We start from the raw sequence: 26,368 nt of genomic DNA on the forward strand, positions 1-26,368 counted from the left end.
CTGTAAAACTTCTGTAATAAAGAACAAAAAAATCTTTCACAAATAAAAAAAAAAACGTAAAGGAACTAATTATTTATACCTTATCTACTGTCGTCTTAAAACTAGAACGACGAAAAATATTATCTGCCAACAAAGACGGCGACCGGTCAAATTACTGCTCCAAGTTTATATATTTTTTTCTTTCATCTTTCTAGTGTTAAACCATTCATTATATTATCAATAATAGGAATGATGACTGGGTCAAAAATAATTTATTACAACTTTTCAATAAAATAAAATATTCTGATGAACTTCTTAATTTTCGATTTTCTCTAGCTAAATTTCTAGAAATAATTCTGCTATTTGACGTCAAAAACATATGACGTCATAATAGAGTATTTCATACAAAGTTCATAGAAAATATCGTTTTTGACGTTTCAAAAAAAGTGTTGAATTTGACTAGTAGGAAACATGCCTATTCCCATTCCACTATCGTCTATTGTCACACAACCCCTACTCGTACAATAATCAATCCGTCAATCAAAGCAAAACACAAACAGCAATCCTCATCGAGAACTCGATTACCCATCAACCAACAGCAATTAGGGAGTTGCACATACAAGATTATTGGCTGAAGATACAACATAATGTGACCATTGTTCACTGTTCGCAGGGTACCGTGGTAACGTGTAATCATTCGTTGCTTTTTTCCATTAATTAAGCGAATTAAATTTAGAATCACTGATGTAGAGTTAGGGCTGGATATGGCAAGTTTGCTGTCGAAGAACCGGTTATGTTTGTTTTAAAGAAGCAAAAGAGCGCAAGTTTTAAAATGGCTGTGTAATGTACTAATTACTCTCGTGTCAATGGGTGTCGCTGATCATTTACTAACAGGTCAAGTGCCTAATCGTTATCACTTATGTCATGAAAAGGTAATAATTCAGTTAAAAATTCGGAAAACTAAAATTAAAAGGACTATTCTCAAGAAAAAAAGTACCTACACCTTTTGAAAAGTAATCCTTCGAACCTTCTAAGCATTGAAGAATTTTTTTAAAGTATAGACCAGACAGCATATCAGCACATCTTCACCATATGCAAGCGACTTCCAGTACAAATAAGATCCACGATGAAACCTTAGAGGTCATTGTCGACAGAATTATCGTTTGTTTTAATTTCCCTTCTGACACAACAGAATTATTACTTTGCAGATTTTGTTTAGGCCCAGGCCAAAATGAGGCCAACCCACCCCGCCCGCTCCCGTGGGTCATTAAATGAGATAGCATTGTCTTCTTGTCTTCATACAAAATAAATAGCTGATAACAATATAATAACAAACAAACAGAAAAGAATAATTCGTTTTAGGCTGCTGTCAGGACAATTTATTTAAATAAACAACACATTCATGTGAAAATATGTATCTCTACGTATAACCATGGTTGAAATTCAGAGTCACATATTACATAATACATTTACAGAATAAGGTATAGTTGTTGACAATCAAACTTTCGTATCAAACAGTATATTTAATGTATCTTAAATAACAATCATTACAATACCCAGAACAGGAAAATCTCTAAGGAAATATAGATATTAACTAACTTTGGAGATCGCTAATCTGTATTCAGTAGTATTTGAAACGTATTAGCGACATTACTCCTTTCCTAATCTATATTAATCTACTAGAAGTAACTCTATACTTAACCAACAAGTGAAATTATCAAAAATACATTGTAAACGATAAAATCTTATAAAGATATTACAAAAGGAGCAGTTTGCCGAACTCTGTACGAGCGAGGATAAAACAAACATTGAAAATATTGCGCTGGCATCATGCGATACATACGTGCCGATACAATGTACTGACGGCAAAATAAAATCAAATAAGAAAGTACGAATAATAAAACTGTTTCAAAAGTACAGTATAGTTTTTAATCAAGCTCTGAAACTGTTTTACTGACTAACAGTGACGTTTCACTATGTATATTTTCATCTACATATGTATATGTGACATTGACGTTTTATTGATACCAACATTAGAAAACAAAGATGTTAAAAGATTTCAAGTACAACTGGTGTACTACTCAAACCATTTGTTTTTAATTAAGTAATTCACGCGCGAGGCTCCTTAAAACTCCTAACTTCAATCATGCATATGACATGTCATGTGCAAATGTTTATCAAGAATGCAATTTCGTGCCACATTACTCACAGAATGAGCCACATCAAACAACCTTAAACATTACAAAAATTAGTGCCACATTACTCACATACTGAGCCACAAAACCCACATCAAACAACCTAAAACATTTCAAAAATAACCACCCCCAACTAAAACGTACAAAATCAAAACTGCACCATATGAACTGCACGTATTTCTGATGCCTGCAGTACATGTATCGGATCGCAATCGGTATCGTAATATCCGCAACAAGCCAGCCAGCTAGTTCCGACGTAATGACACCCAGATAAGAATTCAATATCACCTACTTTAACATCTATCCTGCAATATTTCTACACTTACTGCACTTTCAATTTGCTACAGTGAAGTTAATGTGCTGTTGCTTTTAAGTTATTTTCCTTTTTAGTTTGGTTTAACAGATATATTCTATACAGTTTTTGTCGAAATACGTTTGGCAACTTATTTAGCAAAAATCACATTCAAAATGATGAATAATCTTGATTGAATTGAATCATGCGTATGTGAAATTGTATGTTTGTAAACGCGCCTACGACACGGAAGAAAATCCTTAGTGTGGGCAACGTTTTAAATAAAAAAAGATGTAATTTAAATCCGATAAGGATATAATCAGAACTTGGTTGAAAGATTTTCGAAATTACTCTAATTAATAAGTTACTCGATATCACAGATAAATAATAATATAATTAATCAACACACATCTTCAAATCAAAGTTAATATTCATCCAAAAGGAATCTCCAAAATATCTGCACTGTAAATTCAGCAAATGACACAAAAATATCTCACATTTGCAAATGTCACATGCATCTCAAAACGCTAAAGCATTCCCACTCGTGTCTCAACCACGCGTAGAATTGATCTTTCCTCGAATAAAGTACGAAATAACAAAGAAAGTTCACATTCTACAATAAAACTTGTGTATTGTGTCCTACGTCATACATTTCAAGTTTACAGCTGAGCGACTTTATATTACCGTACCATTTCTGCAGTGGCATTTCTATATCGGAAGACTATTGTTATGTCCAATATAACAATGACGGTCTTTAGTATATAATAGACATTTAGATTGAAATGAAATGAAACGAATTTATTTTTGTAATTTGGCTACTATAATAGCACTTTTACTCATAACATTATAAGATATTTTAGATGAGGCTTTGTTAACTGAGTCTTAGAAAAAATGGCGAAATGACTGCACGGTTGGTGCGGTTCCTGGGCAACCAGCTATCGTGCAACGTATAGAGGGTTCGATACCCGCACGGAGTAGCTGTTTGTGTGATCCACAAAATGTTATTTCGAGTCTGGGTGAGATGTGTAGCCCACGACACAGGCAAAAAATAAAGTTTACATTCTAGTGTTACAAAGTCATGTTTATGTTACATGGGTGTGTTAATCATAAGTTTAATCACGCTCATCAGCACAAAATGACTGGTATAGTGATTTGTATGATGACCGTATTTATTTTATATAAACATAGCTTATATGACTTAGAATAAAACCAATGCATTGTTTTCATACTAATCCCTTCACAATGCACATAAACGTAGTTTCCTTCTGTACAGAAGATAATCTTAATGTCTGAGACCGTAGTTATAAGTTACGTTCCCTTTGCATATTAAATTAGTTTTTCTATCTAATTAGAAAAGTTGCAATTGCTCTTTTTATTAGGAGTTTATGTAGAATGTTCTATTATATTATTAAAGACAAGAATTTTCTCATCTAGCTACACAAACTGGAAGACAGTTGAATAAGAAATGAGTAATTTTCTGGTCATCATTAACATTAAGTCAAGTCTGGGTGTCAACTTGCTGACAAAACAGAATTTACTCTATTATACACATGTTTTAAAACTATTGTGGCAACACATGATAGTGACAGATGACAGAAATCGCATATATCGATCGACGATCAAAATCAACGGAAGACGTCATAAATCCTACATCACACATATGAAGTTTACATGCGAATATACATAGATCTAAAATCCCAACGAACAACTGCTGGGCAGAAAGCTCGCCAGGCATGATCACCGCATCTAGCGTCTGGTCGGAGGATCCACCTTTTCTTCTTATGGAACCTTACTCTCTGTAGTCTAAATTAACATAAGAAACTAAGAATAAGAAAAAATATAACTAAAATATATAACTTTATTCCGATTTTCAAGACATTTACATGACGTATTTTATGCCAAAATTATATTTAACTAAAAAAGAGTCTATGTCAAATCGGTTACAGCTCACTTAGGCACAAAAGCGAAAAAGCTCAACTTTTTTTGTATCAGACAGTAAATTACGTTGGCATTGTAACGCGATTTACCTTTTCCGTCCAAACCTTATTTTGTTTTTAAAAACGTTGTTTATTCTTAATGCCTTGTTAGTCTATTTATATTGGATCAAAGCGTAGGTATTTGATTCCCGAATTCAACAATAATATTGAGAAAAGTTAAAGAAAGAAAATTCGATTTAGTTTACGTGATGCAATTAAAACTAGGTAATAAAAATGCTGCTATTGATTAGATTTAAGAAAAACAGTTCCTAAATCGCATATTGGTGACCAATTTTACTACAAATCTCACATTCAAATTTCATCTCCTTTTTAAACCTACATTAAGAAACCTATTCTTATTCTTACCCCAATTCAAACTTGGAACGATGACGTCATAAACCTACGCACACGGCTAGCACGTGCAATCACAACGATGTGCCATGTAGGCAAAGGCACGTTCACAAAATGCCACATATGCAATTTTCCCGACATGCGACAAGTGCGATTCGTTCGATTTTCAATTTAGAACGGTGTCTCCCGCAGGGACTGTATTGCTGACGGGGAAGACGGGCCTGCGATACTCATAGATACAGTGTGTGACAAAAGTTGTAACAGATCGGATATCTGTGTTACATTTGAGATTCATTTTTTATTGTATTTCTGGAATATGAAAACAAAACAGTCACATTATAATATGTTTTATTATATATAATGCATATTTATTACACTGAAACTGTTGAAGAAATATAAAAGAAAACTCAGAAAGAGTTTTTATAATATTTGACTCGTAAGTTCGGTACCTACCACAGAGCAGGGCAGAGGAGCGCGTGTCATAATGCCAGTTATTAGATCGTACCTTTGACAACTCGAGCTTCCATATACATAGGGTATGATGCTCCTAGATGTACTCACACATAATATTCAACAAAATAGTATTTAGAGTTATAAAAAAGCATCACAATCACAAACAAAAATACCACCCTATCTCACCGCAATAATATGTCAATATTCCGATCCGGTGGCCATGTTTGTTTTACATTGTTTTACGTCGCGCCTTTGTTTTGGGACAGTGTTTTGTTTTTCGTGATTCCATTTAACATCTGTTACCAATCTAAGTGGTTGAATTTATACCGGATTTATTTCTATTTTCGGCAAATCGGTGTATTTTGGAGAACTAGAAATGTGCTTCTGAACATAAATTTAAGCTCTAGTAGGATCATTTGTAACGATTATTTTCTAGTTATTGAAAAGTGTGTTATGACTGTTTATCCTTTATGGTCTATATTTCATTTCTATTGTTGTATTCCCGAAAAATATAAAGCTGCAGCAAGAACACCAATTGTGCTTTTTATACACCGGGCACAATTCCAAAGCCCGTACTACCACTACACTACATTTAGTCTAACAACAGACTAACCAAATACAGAACATTTCCTCCTCTCCTATCATAGTTAAAGCAATCGAAACAATGTAACCAAGAATTGTATTGTAAATCTGATTGAAAAAGAGTAACCTATTTAGTTTCTTGCTCGTTCTTCTCCATAGGAATCTACACTTTGGAACGAGCAAATAGCTTCACTAGAGGACTGACCGACTGACAGACGTTATTAATATTATTATATTTGCTTTGACATTCAAAAGTGCCTTCCTGGTCTATTTGAAATTAATAATTTTGACTTTGACTTTCTTGCTTGGCTGTCACACTTGCAACAACTAGACCAAGGAGACAATGTAACTGGTGTACAACACATTATTATAACATCAATATTAGTAATGCTATATTAGTATATTCTAGTACACAGTCCAGTCGGTTAGGTCGCCCGACTCGAACGGGCTGCAGCTTAAATCTACCGTAAAAAGATTTATCTCAGTTCATCTTTTGTGTCGTCTACCACACTCAGTTTGATTGTTTCTCTTTGTTTATTTTGTGATAGGTTCTCAATACACTTTCAACTTATTTACTAAATTGTAAAAAATATGGTTTTGTAAATAAAGTCTACTTTAGATCATCATTGAAAGTCCGTGATAGTCCACTGTTGGAATGTGGGTCTTGTCTACACAAAACTTCAAAGAGCGCTGCCCGATGTCTGTGAAATGTGTAATGTAGTACACTTATCAGTTATTACGGCACCTACGTAAAGAGTAAGCCATGGCACACATAAACGTTACGCTACGTCTGTGGCACATCGTTTTTTGCTTTGGAAACAATACTGTAAGAAAAGGCTGTAAGCGCGGTGTCACCGTGCGGACCACGCATGCTTACAGCATTTTTGTATTGACGTTATGAAATATATCATACAATATAAGATTTAAAGGTCAAATTTAAATGACAAGTTTTTTGCTGGGTCTTAAGGGTGGTTTTTAATGTATCTATGCTGTCACTACATTGCTTACCGGCACCAACCAAGTCACTACAAGGCAAAATACCTGAAAAAACTTTAATCTCACATCAAATTATAAATAAAAGGCTTTTGAAAATCCAATTTCCAGAAACCTTCCACGGTTTGCTACACAGAAATTAACTGTCTACAAGGAATTTACAAAAACTCTACCAACTGACTCTTTTAAGCTTCAAACATATTAATTTAAAGTAATAGTCCCTTCTAAATTACTTGGAAATAAGTTTTTATTCTATTTAGAGTTAAGTTAAAAACATTGAGAGAGATTCTTAAGACTCTCGGAAACTGATTTCAAATAGCGTCAGCTACCTTATCAAATAATCTGACTGATGAATGATGATCAATGGCTACATTCCAACTGTGAATTTGAACAACTTACCAGACTTAGTAGAACGGCTTTGAAAAACTATTAAAATTGAACTGGCTGTTGAGGATGTAAATAATTCCTTCACATACTGATGTACTGGTAGTAGGTAGCAATATGTTTACTGATCGAAGTTTTTTTTTGTCCCTTAATAAATAAATAAATAAATCGTACAGCAAGCATTATTTGAAAACTCAAATAACGAACCTGATTTTAAACACCTCTGAAGGATGTAGGCAAACTGCCGACTATTAAAACCTCATTTTTATCTAATAATTTGATTGAAATGAAACTCGATTAAAGAAAGCATGAAAACGAGCATTCATAAAAAACTGATAACTTTTGATGAAGCGAAAGAGAGATGTAAGTATCGTAGCAACCCATGGCGTTCCATAGTCGCGGCCATGGGAAACAGGCGTAAGGTTTAAGTATGTATTTAGGTCAATTAAAGAAGTTTCATAAGCATCAATACTTATTTTATACCTACCTACTGTGTAATACACCACTGATCTCTTTAATATTATTTTAGGACTAGAAACTCCAACTAAGCTAACAAAGGTCTGGATATCTGAATTTTTGAATCCATTGATTACATTCTCTATAATTTAAATTAGAACGTTAGCTATGTTATATTCATTCTGTACTAATAATAGCCTAATAAAAACAAATGAACGATCAATTTTATCTTTTAAATAACCTACCTTTAAACCTGATATAAGTATAATTATTAATTTGAAAACCATTTCGTTTCATAATTATTATAGTCTACTCTTTTGTTTTCATTTTGGGTGAATTTAATTTTCAAGACGTACAGAGTCTCTACCTCTATAATAACCTTTAAAAAATTCTCGTTACGGAGCAAAATAGTCATACGTTTGTAATAGACCGAAATCTTATATTATTTGTATTATATAAAGCCGAATAGCTTGTTGTTTGTCTGAACATGCTAATCTCCGAATTACTGTCCGAAATAAATAATTATTGGCTGTTTTTCACGGGGCCGAGCAGCGGGTGAAACCGCACCAGAGTCGTTAGTAGTCGATAACACATTCACGCTACAAAAACATAGACACATTCTTCTTTAATTTACGTACTTACTCCTAAAGTCAAAGTACTAGGCACGAGTACTCTCCACTCCTACTCGGTTTTTGTTCTATCAACCGTCCTGTCGTCTCATCCTTCACTCCAATTTTCCATTTCCATATTTTCTTTGATCGTTTACTCCATCCTTTAGCTCAAACAATAGAAAATTATTACCCAGATAGCCCTTATTTGTCTTAAGACTGGCCCCAATTTCGATAAAATTTAGTTATGACAATTAACCGAGTCTTATCTTCAAGTACCAACTTTAATTAAACTTCCATTATTCGGGAAGATGCTATCTAATTGTCGAAATGCCTGTTTACATCACTTCCAGTCAGTTTGGTTTTCAATTCTATTATAAAGTTCTTAGTTTTACTTTTTGCTTGTACTTATATTCTGCACGATGCGAAATGTATTTGAATAATGGTGCGGTATGACAGAGATTCGGAATTTGACCCGTATTTCAACGCTATGTTTGAAAATGGGACATTTTATTGTGATTACTAGTTATATGAAAATATGGTGGGCCCAACGATTACGTACTTTTGTTTATTTAATTTACAACAATATGTCTAGAAACAACAATTTTGTTGCATCCTTCTGTATATGAGTACGTACCATAGGTATAAAAACGTTATCGAAGCATATGAAACTTCTTTAATCGACCTACATACATATCTAGGTAGATACCTACCTTCACAGTAAGTAGCTATATTTTTTCCTGTTTGTGTTATTTTCTCGCAAAGGGGAAACAAGCGTCATATACATATTATGTGTGCTTTAAATAAGCTTCACATTGAAAATACCAATGTGTACGTTCCTTTGTTTCCAACCACAAAACATACACTGCTGTTTTTCCTGGAACTCCAAATCAAACCAAAATAGAAGTGGGTCAATATGCGCCGTAATGGTTCAACTATCGGCACTGAGCTAGAAACAATAACTTGGTTACTAGGTTCTATGATTGTAAGTCTAACTCTGCTTAGTTCTAGAACTTTCTACAACTCCATCGAGACCAGTAACTGTAGTCGTTCATTACTGCGTCTGTTTGCACTTTTAATTTATTACAATTGCGGTACACGTAAAAGTTTATAATTGATTCAGCTTGTGTGTGTCTTTACTTGCCACCATAACTTAAAACGTTTAAAATGTAATAAAGAAGACAGACTGAATTACGTTGTACTTAAAATAATCCTTCAAAAAACTTCGATAGCTCATTAAGTTCAAAATCAACATTAAATTACTCAGTTAATGTTTTACCTTAATATGTATACATTAATCATAGCTAACTTTTTTTTTAAAGGGGTAAATCCCAGTGCCTTTTTCCGCCTTAGATGAGGTGAGAGCGAGTATCAGATTCTTACTGACTAAAAACTACCCTGTTCCTACTCCTGCTTTTCGAGCCAAAGCCCCGGTAATAATAGCTAACTAGAATCAGTATTTTCCATCCAATACAGCTTACCTAAACCTATGATGGTTTTCATCATTCATTGTGCCAATCTAACCATTAACTCAACACCTTTAGGTAGGTAATAGCAAACCAGGGTCTCCTCAACTACACCTACCTAATAATATAAGTTCCACAAATAGCTACTTCACCCGATTATTGTATTCACAGACACCAATTACAACTATAGTTGAAATCGGGTCGCCATACTCTTGAGATAAAGGGGGTAAATCAATTGTGGGTGTATTCGGTGGGTAACCACTTGCAGTGCTTAAAGGGTTGCCTCAGAACCGAATATTTGACTGTATTCTAGATTATAAAGAGGTATAAGTGTTTTGTATCAAATTTTGTGATATAGTGTTGATGTGGGTTTTAGACAAGATTGTTTCTTGTTTTGTGACTTATTATATTCATAGTTTTTAGTCGAGAGGTTTAGTAAAGTTTCATGTGAAAAGGAAATCGCAAAATTTGTGAAATCATAAGGAAACCTTCATGTTATTTAGTTTCTTATCACTTAGGTACGCAACGAGAATCTCGAGTTATTCTGGAACTGTAACATTACTGTTGCCTAATTTACTATCTAGAATTATACGTCGGTTTAGTACTCAACCATAATAATAGCAACGTCACGCCTTTTATCCTAAGGGGTAGAAGAAGGTACACAATGTACATCCACTATTTACCATTTGTATTGTAAGTGCCATATAATAGGGAGTAAGTAAGTGACAAAAAGTACACCGTTCAATACTAAATGGTCGTATTTCCTAGTACTAAGCTCCTTTACATCAATTTTTGATATTTCCAGCGTATTCATTATTCAGCAGCTTGTATCAAACTGCTGGAATATTCAAATATTTCCAAATACACAGACCACTACTGTTGAAGCAGTTGATTGTCCGATGGAAACTCTGAATATAAGATCATTTATGATGTGTAGGTAGAAGATATATGTATGTGTGTATAGTGCAAATAGCAAGTTTGTTCTACTACTAGATACATTATACGATATTTTATTGTTATTATTGAAAATTCACTTATTAAAGGTAAATTAAAACCGAGACACATTTTCATCAATGTCTTGTTAACTCACGGTTTTGAACAGTTAAAGGGACTTATTCTTATTTTGAAGCCGTTAGCTATTCGTATCGTCGTTCAAAAGCAAAATGTATTACTTGAATGCATTTACTTAAGGAAAATGCACTAAGTCTTACTTTAACCACTAAGAAATGGTTTCATGTGAAGTTTACAAACCAGTTAGTTAATAAATGGATTAAACTGTATAGTCTACTTGGAACAAGGAGATAGCTCTAACTTGTAGCGGTTTAACGTAGTGCTGTACCAATTATGGAAGACGACTTCTGCTATCCGATCTGCAACGTAAACGACTAAGGTACATGTTGAATATTCAGATATTTCACGAGAGCCTTAAGCTAGCCCAATTCCAATACTGCTATGTCGAAATCTTGTTACTACAATAGGCTGAACTATGTAACCTTACCTTTATACTGCTAAAATAAAAAAAAAGTTTTACGCAAGGCTGTATAGCTCATGACCTTTGCTTGTTTGAAATTGATTTTAGAACAATATTGAATAAGCATGGTTGATATTTAGGCGGGAAAGTGAAGATGATAGGTAGGCCCCACACTATTTGCCTACTGGTAAAAATAAATCTGAGTGTTATTCAATTTCAAACTAATTACTTATATATTCTATTTAAGTTCATAATATTTTTTTGCAACTTAGAAAGCTTTTTATACATATTTTATACCACCTACATTCCCGTAATCGTAAACAAGACCACGCCTACGATGGAACAATTAAGATAATTACGAATTAGCAAAAATCATAATATAAAAATATTTTCTTTTTAAACTGACATAGTCACTGGTAATATCATTAGAACTTAAAACGGGATACTTACCATGATCATGACGCTTGTAATAGTGCCAAAATATCGGAAACTCGTAAAAACTAATAAACATGGTAAATATCCCGATTTAAGTTCTAATGATATGATAAAAATATTTTCAACTAAATAAATAATTAGACTCATCTGAATTTAATACCAAAATAGCAATATACAACACAAAACATACAGCTCAAGAATGTATATACATATTATATATATAGTCTATTATATAATACAGAACAACAAAATATGAAATACGTCATAACTATTATCGGGACAGCCCTGGAACACAATCCGAGAGGCCGCTTTGTCCACAGATGATATTGTATGCGTGCACGCTCCATTGAGCTAAGTATTGTGTTACCGCCGGCTGTATGGATCATTCGGAATTCACTCGCCACTATTATCACGTTGCTTCCATAAATGTATGGACTGGCTTAATACGCATATTAACCTGGATATCCAAATAGTTGGAATGCTCGGGTTCGGTTATTGTAATGTGTGGAAATTATTAGTGTTGTCTGAACTAGACTCGATGATTGCTAGCGGTATTCTTTATTCTTGTCCATCTTCCAGTACTATTTAGAATTTAAGTGTAGGAAAGCCATGCTTTGGCACAAATGGACCGGCTTGACTGTAGTAATACCACCTTGAGGCTTCGCAGAAAACCAACGTGAAATAACGCTTGCGTTGTGTTTTGTCGTGTGAGTGAAATTACAGGAGGCCCAATCACTTCCCCCTTCCCAATCCCAATTCCCCAACAACTCTTAAATTCCTAACCACACAAGAGGCTGCTGATGAGTTTAATAATCTTCTACAATTCTTTAGTCATTACCTACATCTCGTAAAAATTTAGACTATCCAAAAATCTCACTTTAAAATGCAAATGTAGCACATTTTGTAAATAACATTTAATTTATGGACTTTATGAAACAAAGTAAATTTTATAACGCCTCTATTGAATTTGCAAACGCAAACCGAATGAGATAATAAAACATTAAACGTCACACCACCACCAACATAATTGTATTGGTTTTCATGAAATAACTATATTATTATTAAAGCAATAATTCACTCAATCTGGCCAATCAGCGACAGTTATTACAAGCGTTTTATGCAGCTTTCACTTCGATATTAAAGAATTTGAATGAAGTATTAATAAAATAGCAAAATGCGATCCCGTTCAATGCAATTTCTAATAATAAAATGCTAATGGAGTCAACGCAGTATGAAAATCCTCGGGAAATTTATTCCAAGATTTATTATTACTAAGAACTTTTGTTACTAAGAAAGTTTCTAGTTGGCCAGTTGTCTTTGTTGATTGGTAATAGATTTAGGTTCAATGAACTTGTTTTTTTTAACATGAAGTTTCATATCTTACATGAAATAGGTCGAGCGTAACTTCGGTCTCACTAATATAATCATCGATTGAGTGTCAAGTGTTTTTCTATACATTTACCTGTTATGGCACTACGCCACTGAAATGAAAACAAAAATGCACAAGACTATATATCTTTCTAATAAATACCTATCATGGTTACAGCTCGAATTAAACTTATATCAAAGGAGACCACTGAAAGGAGCAGCTGATTTCAATAATCTGAAAGTCACAATTTTTATGAGTGAAGTAGAAAATCAGACCACATGAAATAAATAATAGTAGGTACCTAATTTATAGTGGTCCCTAACTTAAACAAAATTAAAATATTGGGCCTTAACCAGAAAAGGTATGGTACCCCAGATCTATGCCGTTCTATAGCCACCTCTTATCACGTCCACTAGAATTATATCAATTGAGACAAATATGTTCTACTACGCACAGAAAACAATACATTCACAACACTCCTAATTTAACCACCTTACACAACAAAAGCTAGCCATAACACAAAGAGAACAGTCACAAGTTTCGACGAAACATAATCAATCAAAAATTCATTAAAACTTGTTATTTATTTAACACTTTGATGAAAGTAATAAATATTCAACAATGTCAACGTAACGCTTTATATTACTGCGTCACCTGTAACTGGTGGAATGAGAAAGATATATAAAAGACAAAGGTCAATAACATTTGTTTTGTTTTAAATTATACGTTTTTTTTTTTTATTGAGACACTTTTCGCAAGCTTTTTTAATTAGTCTGTCGTAGAATGTGATATGAAATTGGTTGTTTTGCGCTTTGGGATTATGTTTTTTTTTTATGGTTAGCTATTATATTTTTCAGAACGATTTTATACTTGTGCTTGCTTTGTTTGTAGACTATATACTCCCTAAGATTTGCAGAAAAGAATGTTCCCATACACGTGAAATCCCATCGGAAACTCCATATGTATTATAAACGCAATTAAACAATTTACGTTTTCATTACAAATAACTTTATATGCAAGTAAATAAAGATTGAATTAGTTCAGAGACAGTGCAATACTGGTTGATTGGACAATTAAATGTGACAATAGTTACACACTATACTATATTACAAAAAAAAATAGGTACAAAAAAATCCTACTTGACTGTGACCATATAATTTTATCGTGTGAAGTATAACAGGGGTATTTGATTTCCAGAGTTAAATGAGCGAAAGTACAATAATAAGGTACGTAATTGAAACTGATATCTTTCATTCAACCCGCATTGTGTTAGCAAACATGATTTCACAATCATTAATTAGTGATTTATTTACAGCTAATTTTAAAAAACGAGGTAATGATTTCGTTACCTCGTTTTTACTTTTGTAAAACACAGATGTTTACACATTATTTGTGAATGCACGTGTATTTTATTAAAGCATAGAGTATTTAACACCCGATACAACAATTTGTAGACTACACAAAGAATTGCCCCGTACTGGAATCGAACCCGGCAGCCGGTTGCCCAGTTACCGCATCAACCGTCCAGTCAAAGAATTATACTTATGCTAAAATTTTCACTATTTTGCTACATAGGTATAGCTAGCCGATCTACACACATTTTCGAGCGAAAACAAGTATCAGTATATGAAGAACTACAGTGCTACACACCTTTTCAAGTAAAAGCAACTAGCAAATACCATAATCGTACATCTTTCCTGTCTATTACAGGCCACACTTCCGATTAATAGTCACCCAAACGACAATCACATTTCCGACCGATGCGTGAAAGCATACGAGCATTATGCGACGCGAGGCAACGCAACGCTTCATGTGTCAACAACGCACTTTCCCCTTTATTAGCGGATGTCGTTAACAGTTATGTGGATAACTTTACAACAACTTGAGGAAATACCATTTTCAAATGCTGATGTTTAAAGCAAATAACTGTCTTTGTAAGTTATGCTTAGACTAAGTCTCCAATAGCGGCTCCACCCATCAAGCGTATATAATAAAAAAATGCATAGTAAGTCTCCTAACTATCTCCAAGATCAAAAATCATACATTAAAATACTCCATTGCGACGTGAACATAAACAATTAAACAAACACACATTCGCATGTATAGGTGATATTAGATAGTATGGATGTAAGTACCTAATGATATGAGTAAGAGTAGTGTTCAACGCTCACTACATCTCCGTGTGAGAAAATGCGTATTCCCAGCAGATCGCACTGCGCAGTGAGACAATTATATGCTTACATTATACATACATTATTTTGTAATTACAAAACTATCTTTCTATGTATACAATTTTCGAAACGTAAAGAACGATATTTCGTATGAATTTTGTATAAAATTTGTTGACGTCATCAGATTTTAACGTCAAATAGCAGACTTATTTTTAGAAAATTATCCAGAAAAAGCGAATATTAAGTAGATCATCAAATGCATGTATGAAAGCGTGATTATTTTTAAATATTTTATTGCATTAAAAAGTCGAAATAATTTACTTTTGACTGAGGTGTGTAACCAAATATTACAATTAAACATTTAACGTTATCTCGATAATAAACAACAACAATCTGCGATATCATATAAAAACATTAATTAAATTCATAAATTAACAAAATATAATAAACATAATCAGAAATTCTGATTAGTGGGATAGAACGAATATGAATACATACACATAATACCGATTGCACAATAATTATGCTGCACGAACATAAACTAATTCAAACTGTAGCTTCATTAGAATAAATTCCGACTGATTTTAGAACGCAAACCCGAATAATTAGGAACCTATATATTCTAAATAACGATTAATACATACATATGTTAGTATATAGCTTACGTATTTTGTAATGAATATAGTAATTAACCGGAGACAAATTAATGTAGAAAGTACTTATCCTATCTAAAGGGCAACATTTCGCGACAATCGCCGCATCGTTCGATATGAGCCTCTAGCATGGCTTGAGACTAGTCGAGTTCCTCGCTAAACAGTTACGTTGGAATGGGAAAATAAAATTATGGTGTATGAGTTTTAGGCTTTTTTGAGTGTTAAGCAGCCCCTGTACATTCCTACACAGCCATTTAGACAACTACATTCTTGTTTTACTAAATGTTTCATTATTTTTACAATAGTAATTTCTCAGTAGTAGCACGGAGTCTAGAATTGTGGTATATGGTAATAAACTCACCCCCTATTACATGGGACTTATGACACAAATGGTGAAAAGTGGATGTACATTGTACAATGTCATTACATTCCGTAATGTGCACCTCCGCCTACGCCTTCGAGGATAAAAGGCGTGACGTTGCAATATAGGTATTAATGTGTGTTCATTCAGTTTCATAACCAAAAATGTCTTTTGCTTTAATAATAATAATATGCAAGTATTTTTATCTCCTCTAGACGTTTTGTAAAGCATTCGCTTCGCTAATACTTTGTTACAAGTAAACGTAATAAATAAACTTAATTAAATCTTATTTGGACTCCTGCTATGATTTAGAGCAACTAATAAATAACAATACAATAGACAAAGGTACACAAAAACAAAAGACAATCGTAATATTTTCTTCATTTTTCGCGCGTAAAAACGGTTGCATAGATTAAAAAGCGTCGCGTATTAAAAACTTCTTTGTTACCTGACTTAGTTCCAACTGACCTCTTATTCAGCGTGTCCGTGTGGTTTATCTGCAACAAAATGAATTCATAAATAATTTACTCGCTTTGCATAAAATATTACGTGTTTTCTTAGTACCTAGATTATAGATACTACCTATGTAATATAAATGAGTTTTCATTTGAAAAATGTATTTTGATACAGTAAATGGGAATTATGGGATTAAACTTGTTTATTTTTTATTAAAATAATGCAGATTAGCCTAACTGGTTTTAATGCGAACATAGAGTTGTTTCTTTATCAGGGAGCCTCTATAACTTGGCAATATAAACCAAATTTCGTAACATAAATACGTATAAATCTTATCTGGTAGGGTAAGATTAAAATTCAGATAACAGATACCATAATATATCTCTACCAAATAGCAGTGCAAATCAAGTATTAATTTAATAGGTTTCACTACCTAGCAACATTGGAGAATCAGCCAACAAAGTTATAATAAAAAAAAAATTGGGTATCAACTCAAACATGCATAGAGTGGCATATACCACCCTATACATGCATGACCTGTCCAAAATGTAGCTACAACTCAACTACCAGTGTTGTTTTAGCAAAGCGTCCACTAAATATCAAAAGTGAGATTTAGTTGTTTGAAACGTTTTAAAAGCTTAACGGATTTGTATAAAACTCACGTGTGTATTTTATAAGCCGTAAGCCCCGTAAAGTTTTTTAGTTTAGTTTAATGTTGAATGTGCATTTTAAATATTATGGACCACTTCAATTTGTACCTGTCGGGGGTTTTAATGAAATATTAGTTATGTTTTTGTTGTGAAGTTAGTTTAGTTTATTTAATTGCGATGTAAACTGTATGCAATTCTGTTTACTATGTTATAATAATTTTAACCGTTAATGTGAGTGTTATTATTTTAATTAGTAATTATATTGAATAAAATCTGATATTTTGTACTGATCCTGATATCATCTTCAACAGCCCATAACAATCTAGTTGGTTGTTGAAAATTAAGTAGATCATCAAATCTATGAAAAAAGTACAATTATTTTTGAATATTTTATTGTATTGAAATGTCGAAGTAACTTATTTTTGACTGAGGAAACTACACAATTGTGAGATAAAATGAATGAAAAAAATTACACACAATGATTCGACATTTAAAATTTTCAACCGCTAAAATATCTAACACTGGCAATTATAAACAAAATGAATTCCAGAACGTTCCAATTCTAAGTTTAAATCGTGTGGTTGCCAGTTAATTGCGGAGCGGGAATATGTGTAAAACCGCGAAACAACTTCCGCGGTGCGTTCACTCAATCACCAATCATTATTGTGCCTATACATCTAACTAATGAGGGTTAGTACTGAACATGAAGGGATTATAATAAAGCCGAGAGACTCTAGGTTACTCTAGAAACTCTAAAGGTTCTAATGTACACGATTTCGTACCTTGTCTCTTTTATTATTAAACTAGCTACTTCCGCGCGGCTTCACCCGCTCTGCTTGGCTCCTATTGGTCATAGCGTGATGTTTTATAGCCTATAGCCTTCCCCGATAAATGCACTATTCAACACAAAAAGAATTATTCAAATCGGACCAGTAGTTCTGGAGATTAGCGCGTTCAAACAAACAAACAAAAAAACAAACAAGCAAACAAACTCTTCAGCTTTATAATATTAGTATAGATTAGTTTAGTTAATCCTTTTTTCCTTCTTGTTAGCAACCGAGTCTCCAATACAATAGGTAATCCTTAATTAGACACTTTTAAAAACTTCAAATTATATTGCCCGTCTGTTACAAATATCAAAAAGATTCTGTACTTCTCTTAAAACCAAGAAAACTTTCATGGCATAGTTTCCCAAAGTTTTGCCTACAACTCAATCTTAATAGAAAAATATGACGCAATGCATCATAAAACAAAACTATAGAAGAGCCACTTAATTACATCGACGCAAATATTCGGAACGGATGAACTCCCTTCGCCCACGAACTCGACTCAATCAAGCATCGAACTTGTCTAAGCATGTTAGTGGAAAGTTAGGGGAAACAGTTTGCTTCCTCACAAACCACAGCCGCCGGTATGTACCAGCGACACGCGTGACTTATTCGCACAAACGTGCCTGTAATTAAAAACAAACTCTAACTATGTTTATTGAAGGTTAATTTTGTGAAAATAGACGCGAATTGTTTGTGTGTGTGTGTGTGTTTTCTGACTTTCTTATTTTTTTAAGTAAGCAACTTAATTGTATTTGTAGACTAGGTACCAGAAGCTATCTGAAGATACGCTCAGTCAAGACCCAAATCGTTAGTCTTTGGCAATCAAGTACATCAAAGTCAAAATTATTTATTTCTAATCGACCAGGAAGACACTTTTGAACTTCCAAGCAAATATTACAATATAACCTGTTTTTGTTTTTTTGACCAGAAGGTGGGAAACATGGAGCCATTTCGCCTGGGGACGACGAAAGGGACTCAGACTCTTCCTGACTAAAACCCACCCATTACAATATAACCTAACCTAATCTAAACCTAAACCAAACCTAACATAAAAACTCCTTACAAAACACACCCATCTTTGATTTCTCGACAAAGAAAACAAATGCAAATCTACATCGCACTGCAGTTGTAAGTGGAACATCAATAAAACATAACGCACGGAGAATTATTCACGATCACAATCAAATGAGATGGCCGTAGCGTAGTGTCGAATGGATCGTTTACTAGTGTCAAAGGCATCTTCGCTTTTGTACCACAACTAGTGTAGGGCTGGCTGTTTGTGTTTCTATTGTACTTTAAAAAAGTTGAGTTAAATATGAGGTTGAGAATGTGGTATTACAGATTTGTGTTGCTGTTTGATAAAAAATGAGTTTGTTTGTTTGTTCAGTCTTATTCAGACTTCGTTAAATGACAAGTTAGTAATGTAGATAACTTAATATATAGTATCAACTAAAAATCACGGTTTACTCACGTATAATAATATAATTAATGGAGTAAAGCTCTACTAATTTCGAGTCACAGAGGGACTCTTCATCATGAGTAGCCTGCACAGACGCGGTGACGTCGTGCAGGCTGAGTAGTATCTGTGACTCAAAACTAGTAGAGCTTTTCACCGTTAATTTACGTAAGTAAATCGTGATTTTTAGTTAGATTAGTATATCTCACTATAGTTATTATTAAAATAATTATATACTTTGTCCTTGATTAAATACATTACCAAAAAGTGATTGCCATTGAGGTAATGTGTATGTCATATATGTATCATATACATTACCAGTACCAGTTGTAATAGATACTGGGTACATAAAACAATCAAAATGAACAAATAATCATGAATTTCTTGTTTGTGCTCTATATTATTATCATGACCTTGAACAATCGCCTTTGTCTTAGTTGAAGCTGTCAAAATATTTAAAGGACAAACTTATTGTCGAACAATACAAACTGTAGCCCGACTTTAATTGAAACAAAGTAATTGAAAGTTTCAATTGATCGAGCCAGTTTTCAATTATGACTTAACATAATTATAATAGCCTGCTGTGACGATTGACTAAATTTATATTGTCTAGCTTCATTCTTGAGATGTCGTTGATTTTAATTAGTATTTGAGTTTGTACAACGAATAGGTGCGTTCTTGTTGATGAAATTGATCGTACGATATATTTAAGAGGTCAGAAAGGTGTTTTGCGGTTATTCGAAAATTTCTCAGTGGTAACACGGAGACTGGAATTGCGCCCAGTATATGTCAATCAGCTCACCCACTATTACATGGGACTTATAACACAAATTGTCAAAAGTACATTGTATAGCAGAGTTACGTGCTGTAATGTGCACCTCTACTTACCCCTTCGGAGATAAAAAGGCGTGACGTTGCGTTGTTATCAGAAAGATTGCATTTTCTACCAGTTACAATTTTATTTAGCACGCTTTTAATATAGCTATCATGAAAGACGATAGCTCCACCAATCTATGTACCATAAGAATTTATTCTTTTGTCTTTTGTCCGTCACCCCTGGTGATAGGAAAGTACATCAAACAAACACAGTCCCATTGTATATGTAGATGCGTGCAATTATCAGGTCTTTGAGTCACAAACGTATTGAACGCCTATTGCGGACATTATGATGTTGAAATTTACTAAAAACTTTCTCTTGGAGTTAAATTACTTGAGGTAAACTAATCGCCGTACTCAGAGTCTTTAGTGGCTACTTACTTAACTGAACCTAGTCCTTAGCAAATGTTTTAGTAGTGTTTAAGTAATCATTAAATGGTTCTGAGTACGGCAGTAAGTTGTCTATTGGGTTCCCTTCTAATCTCTACTAGTAGTAGCAGAAAAAAAAGCCTCGAATTCCAATTTACTTTTCTCAGATAAACAGGTACACTCAATGATAACCGCAATTAAAACAAAACAGCACAGATAGGGCCCGTAGCAGTAATAATAACACGAGGGGAACCCATCCAACCGTATCCACGTGCACATACACCCATCACAACGATACATTAATTATCTCCCGGACCCACCTATCGTGATTAAATATTTGCCCAAGTTATGCTCCACTATTTCACCTTTTACCAAAATTTGCATTTCACCCTAAGCCTCTAAGATTATCGTGTTTCGCATACAAAGCCTATATTCGACACGATTAGTCCATTCAAATACGCAGAGTTAAAAGGATAGGACGTGGGTTATTTGAGTAGGGCGGTGGTCTCATTTAGCTTAGCGTCGGGGCGGAAAACTCGAAAATTCATTTCGGACGTTGCGTGCCCTACGTGTTGAATATTTTATTATACGGATATGCCTGATTATGTATACATGGTATATGGTAATCTGTACCTCAGTTGAGGCTCTGATTTGACAATAGCTATGAGTATTATGTACGTAAACGGTGTTTGCAGGGAATATATTTTTGGTTTTGCTAGACAAAAAATAGAGAGAAGAAAAACTAAGAATGAAAGGAAAAACCCATGACCATTCTTTCGGTATTATTACGGGTATTCATTTACAATCTATTATACCTATTCAATTACTAAGGTTATGTATTCTTGAAACAGCTACTTACTATAGCTACTACTACTTAATAAATCTAAATAAAATAAATCTTAAATAAGTAATAAATAAATATGCACACAATATAAACAAAAAAATCCCTAGGCGTTAAAGTACTCGTCCGCATCACTGTCACTGGGGAACGTTCCCAGAAAACTGGCCGCATTGCAACGTTGAGTGGCAATGCTTATATTCTGACCAGAGAAATTACCAACCTTCTGGGCACGTGTAGAGTCGATAAGCTTACGAGCAATCTCTTTAAAAATCAGAATATGCATAGGTATGGATGAACATAAACATAAAAGACTTGACAGATTGATTAAGAGCACAAAATATCACAACAAATGAAATAAATAAACGAATCCAATGTAAAACACTATTTGTACGTTACCGTACAATGGGGTGTAAATTAAACCAGTCGCTTGATGTGAACTTTAGTATTTTAATAATATAATAATTAACAAAGTTGCAAAGTTATGTGACTCGTATGAGAGCGCAATGAGTAGTGAACAAATGACAGTTGTCCGTTACGTAGGAACTAAACGCCTATTAAATATAAGGAGCAATCACGGGTTGCATACGGTGCTCTAAAAGTTTAAGAAGGCGCCATGCGCCTGAACATCTTCCACGCCGTTGAAAGAATATCTTCTTTCAACCTTTCAATTCTTCTGTACTTGGTAGCGGGCATAGACGTGTCAACGCACGCCGTACGATGCCCCTGGTATTAAAAATAAATCTAAAAACATAAGCTAAACACCGTTGAAGTCTTTTAAAAGATGAGAACCTTGCAATTTCGATTATAGGTTCCCTTAAAATCGCCGTATGTGATTTTATTTCAGGCAGATCATTTGTACTATTGACCTTTAACGTTGGCCAATGTACCTCGGATTTACTTATGAAATTGGGCCCGAACCACCATAGGCTAGAGGATATCAAGTCTCTAGCATCTACTCCTCGAGATATAAGATCTGCAGGATTAAATGCAGTCGGCACGTAACGCCACGATGCGGCATTTGTTAATTCTGTAATTTCAGAGATACGATTAGCAACGAAAATCTTTAATTTAGACAAGTCATTTCTAATCCAGCCCAGTACCACAGAGATACGATTAGCAACGAAAATCTTTAATTTAGACAAGTCATTTCTAATCCAGCCCAGTACCACGGTTGAATCGCACCAGTGAACTATGCGTGATGGGCTATATCTAATAGAATCTGTTACAGATTTACATAGCCTAGCAGCAAGCAAAGCCGCGCATAACTCCAATCGTGGTATGGTGGTAGGTTTAAGAGGTGCTACCTTTGATTTCGCACATAATAAGCGGACAGTGACATAATTATTAGAGTTTGTTGACTTCATGTATATACAGGCGCCATACGCGTGCTGTGAGGCGTCACTGAACGCGTGCAGCTCTATGTTTGTTGGTGAGTCACCCAATACTAATCTAGGTATTTGTAAATTAGTTATGCAATTCAAGTTACTTGAGAAATTAATCCATTCAGCCCTTATCGAGTCTGGTACTGGATCATCCCAGTCGAGTTTTGCCTTCCACAGCCCCTGCAACATTATTTTTGGACGTATTACAACGGGGCTCAAGAGGCCTAGTGGGTCAAATATTCTAAACGAGTAAGACAAAATGATACGTTTTGTCACTACATCATCTTTGCTATCAGTATATCCCTTTAAAGGAAAATTTAAAGTGTCAGTTGATGGGGCCCATCCTAGACCTAATGTACTTGAAGACTCGCTAATTGTTAATGCATCATTATCATTTATTTCTAAGCTGTCAAATAATGACGGAACGTTTGTTTTAAATTTTCGTAAATTAAAACATCCAGCCTGAAGGGCTTTTGTTACAACACGTTGAATGTATTGCAGCTGGACCTCGCTATCAGCTCCAGTGATGAGGTCATCTACATAAAAATCCTTTTGTATTATAGTCTTGATGAGCTCATCGGCCTGCTCCTCACCCAACTGCCATAAGCACCGCGTACTCAAATAACTCGCACTTGCAGTTCCGTAAGTAAGAGTATTCAAGTCATACGCCTTGATGGGATTGGACTCTGATTCTCTCCATAAGATGCGCTGCAGGCAACGGTCTTCTTTGTGGACAAGGACCTGACGGTACATCTTTTCTACGTCACCCGTTAGCAGATATTTGTACTGCCTGGCACGAAGGAGTATGGAGAAAAGAGAGTCCTGTACATTAGGTCCCACCATCAGTATGTTATTGAGTGAGTAGCCTGACGACGAGGGAGCGGACCCATCGAAAACAACACGAAGCTTTGTCGATTCGCTGTCGTGTTTAAGAACGGCATGGTGACAAAGATAATAGCTATAGTCGGTATTATGAGGCTTGGATGGAGAAAGATGCTTTAATTGAGAATATTCATTTATGAATTTTGTATAATCAAGTTTTAGTACTGGATTTCGTTTAAACTTTCTTTCTAAATTAAGAAGCCGTTTTTTGGCTAAATGAAAACTATCACCCAAACAGTTAGGAGTTTCCTTTAGCGGCAATTTTACTGAGAACCTACCTGTTTCGTCTCTTTTGGTATGGGTGATAAAGTGATTTTCGCAAATCCTATCATTGGTATCTAGTAACCTATCTCTGGGAATATCTTCCAAATCCCAAAATTTTGTAATCATCCTTTCGATATTTTCATTTTCTTGTGATGAAATCGAAGCATGATTACAATGAGCAACCTTTTGAGGGTCGTTACGTCCTACTGGACCTGATATCAACCAACCCAAAAGCGAATTTCGAAGCTTTGGATTATTCACGCCTAGTGAATGTTGCTCGTCACCTAGAATATCCCAGAAGATATCGGCTCCGATTAGCACATCAATAGGCGCTGGTTGGTTGAAGGTCGGATCAGCTAATTTTACACCTTGGGGAATCTTTAGATGATTCACTGCTACAGGTGCCTTTGGTAAATAGCCTGTCAATTCATTCATGACAAAGCATGGTAAAATTGTATTGAAATTATGATTTAGCGACTGAATTTTGACATTACACCCTTCAATAACGTTATTAGCAACGTTGTTACCAATACCAATAATCTTTAGACAATCAATGGCATTGGTTTTTAATGCAATTTTGTTCTTCAGAGAAGTAGTTATGAAAGAGGATTGGCTTCCGCTATCTAGCAAAGCGCGAACTCTTTCCTTTTGATGAGTTATTGGGTTTGAGACTTCAATAACTGCTGTTGACAGAAGAATTTCATTATGATGTTGATTAGATAAATTTACGATAAGTTCGTTTTCATCATGTACAACAGAGCAATGATTTTCTGAGGAAGAAGAACGATGTAGTAGACTGTTATGTCTCTGGTTACATTTTTGACACGGACCTAAACGACATTCACTAGCCGGGTGTCCCTGTTTAAGGCAATTTACACATAATTTATATTTAGACACCTCCATCATTCGTTCATCGATTCCTTTCATTTTAAATACTGGGCAATCATATATTTTGTGATTATCATTACAAATGACACAAATGTAACTGATAGGTTTCTCACGCTTCTTAATGTTTTTAGTATTTGTGCTAATAAATGATTTAGTACTATGGACGTTATTCTTGTTATTATTGTGCAAAGTGTTATTACGATTAACAAACGGAAGAACTTTAGGCTGCGTGCTTTCATGCTTATTACAATTACGATTCAAGGATTCTAAAACATCAGCCCTATCAATCAAAAATTTATAAAACATATCTAATGTAGGAACATCGCCTTCTAAGTTGTTGCGGTGTTCCTCCCATTTTATCAATGTGCCAGCATCTAGCTTTGAAGAAAGCATGAAAATTATTAATACATCCCACTTATCTGTTGGCTGACCTAGTCCAGCTAGTGCGCGTAAGTTTTTAGTTACGTGGTCTACTATAAACCGCAAGGATTTCTCGGACTCACGGGTTATTGGCTTAATATTAAAAAGTGAGTTTAGATGATGGTTTATTAAAAGCCTTTTGTTGTCATAACGAGTACATAATAGCTCCCATGCATCCTTGTAATTTGTCGCTGAAACCTCAAGATTCGATAAAATTCTTGCAGCGTCTCCTTCCAAGTATGATAACAGATAGTGGAACTTACTAATCGACGATATGCGTTCATTCTTATGAATTAAATTTTCGAACGTATCACGAAACTCGAGCCATTTGAAATAAGTGCCATCAAACTTTGAAATTTGAATTTGGGGTAATCTAATGCCCACCTCTTGGTGATCCAAACAACAAGATGTGTCATGACATGAAGAAAGTCTCTGGTCGTGACTCGCTGAAGTACTTTTTTTTGTAAAGAATTCTAACAAATGTTTTGCTGTGGCAATATTAATGATTATATCTTTTTCCAATATATCGCGTTCGTCAACTTCAGCAGAAATATTGTGTGGACTTAAAATCTCAATGTCGCTTTGCAAATCATCAACTCGGATAGACAAGGCCTCAAATTTAGCTAGCCTGAGTGTCAGCTCAGTCAATTGAATGTCAGACAATTCTTCCAATTTAGAGATCGAATTCAAATAATTTTTAAATTTAGTTACTTGTCCCTTTGCAGAAATGCGCTTAGTTATCAATTCTTTGAGGCGTTGTTTATCTTCTGAGCTAACAGACATTTTAAGAAAATAAACTTAATGATCTATTAATATAATTGATTCAAAAGGCTCACGCTCCTCGCCTTGTTGACACCTG

At 34.4% G+C, this 26,368-nt stretch overlaps 2 protein-coding genes across 3 annotated transcripts in view; both read right to left on the reverse strand.

Moving 5' to 3' along the window:
* LOC118269582 (protein artichoke) overlaps positions 1 to 26,368 on the reverse strand; it is a 120,398-nt gene that overhangs the window by 46,010 nt on the left and 48,020 nt on the right. Inside the window, exon 2 of one of the 2 annotated variants that reach the window (XM_035584752.2) lies at positions 16,664 to 16,692. The gene's annotated coding sequence lies outside the window, so the exon portion shown is untranslated. Of the gene's footprint in view, positions 1 to 16,643; positions 16,693 to 26,368 lie in introns of both variants that reach the window. The other variant, XM_035584753.2, reaches the window with a different exon arrangement.
* Positions 22,274 to 24,636, reverse strand: LOC118270079 (uncharacterized). The gene is made up of 2 exons (XM_035585523.2): positions 22,561 to 24,636; positions 22,274 to 22,396 (listed from the first exon to the last, which is right to left on the reverse strand). Exons 1-2 carry the CDS (start codon positions 24,634 to 24,636, stop codon positions 22,274 to 22,276), a joined length of 2,199 nt encoding a protein of 732 aa, XP_035441416.2.

Source organism: Spodoptera frugiperda, chromosome 30 (assembly GCF_023101765.2).
Source record: "Spodoptera frugiperda isolate SF20-4 chromosome 30, AGI-APGP_CSIRO_Sfru_2.0, whole genome shotgun sequence".
NCBI lineage: Eukaryota > Metazoa > Arthropoda > Insecta > Lepidoptera > Noctuidae > Spodoptera > Spodoptera frugiperda.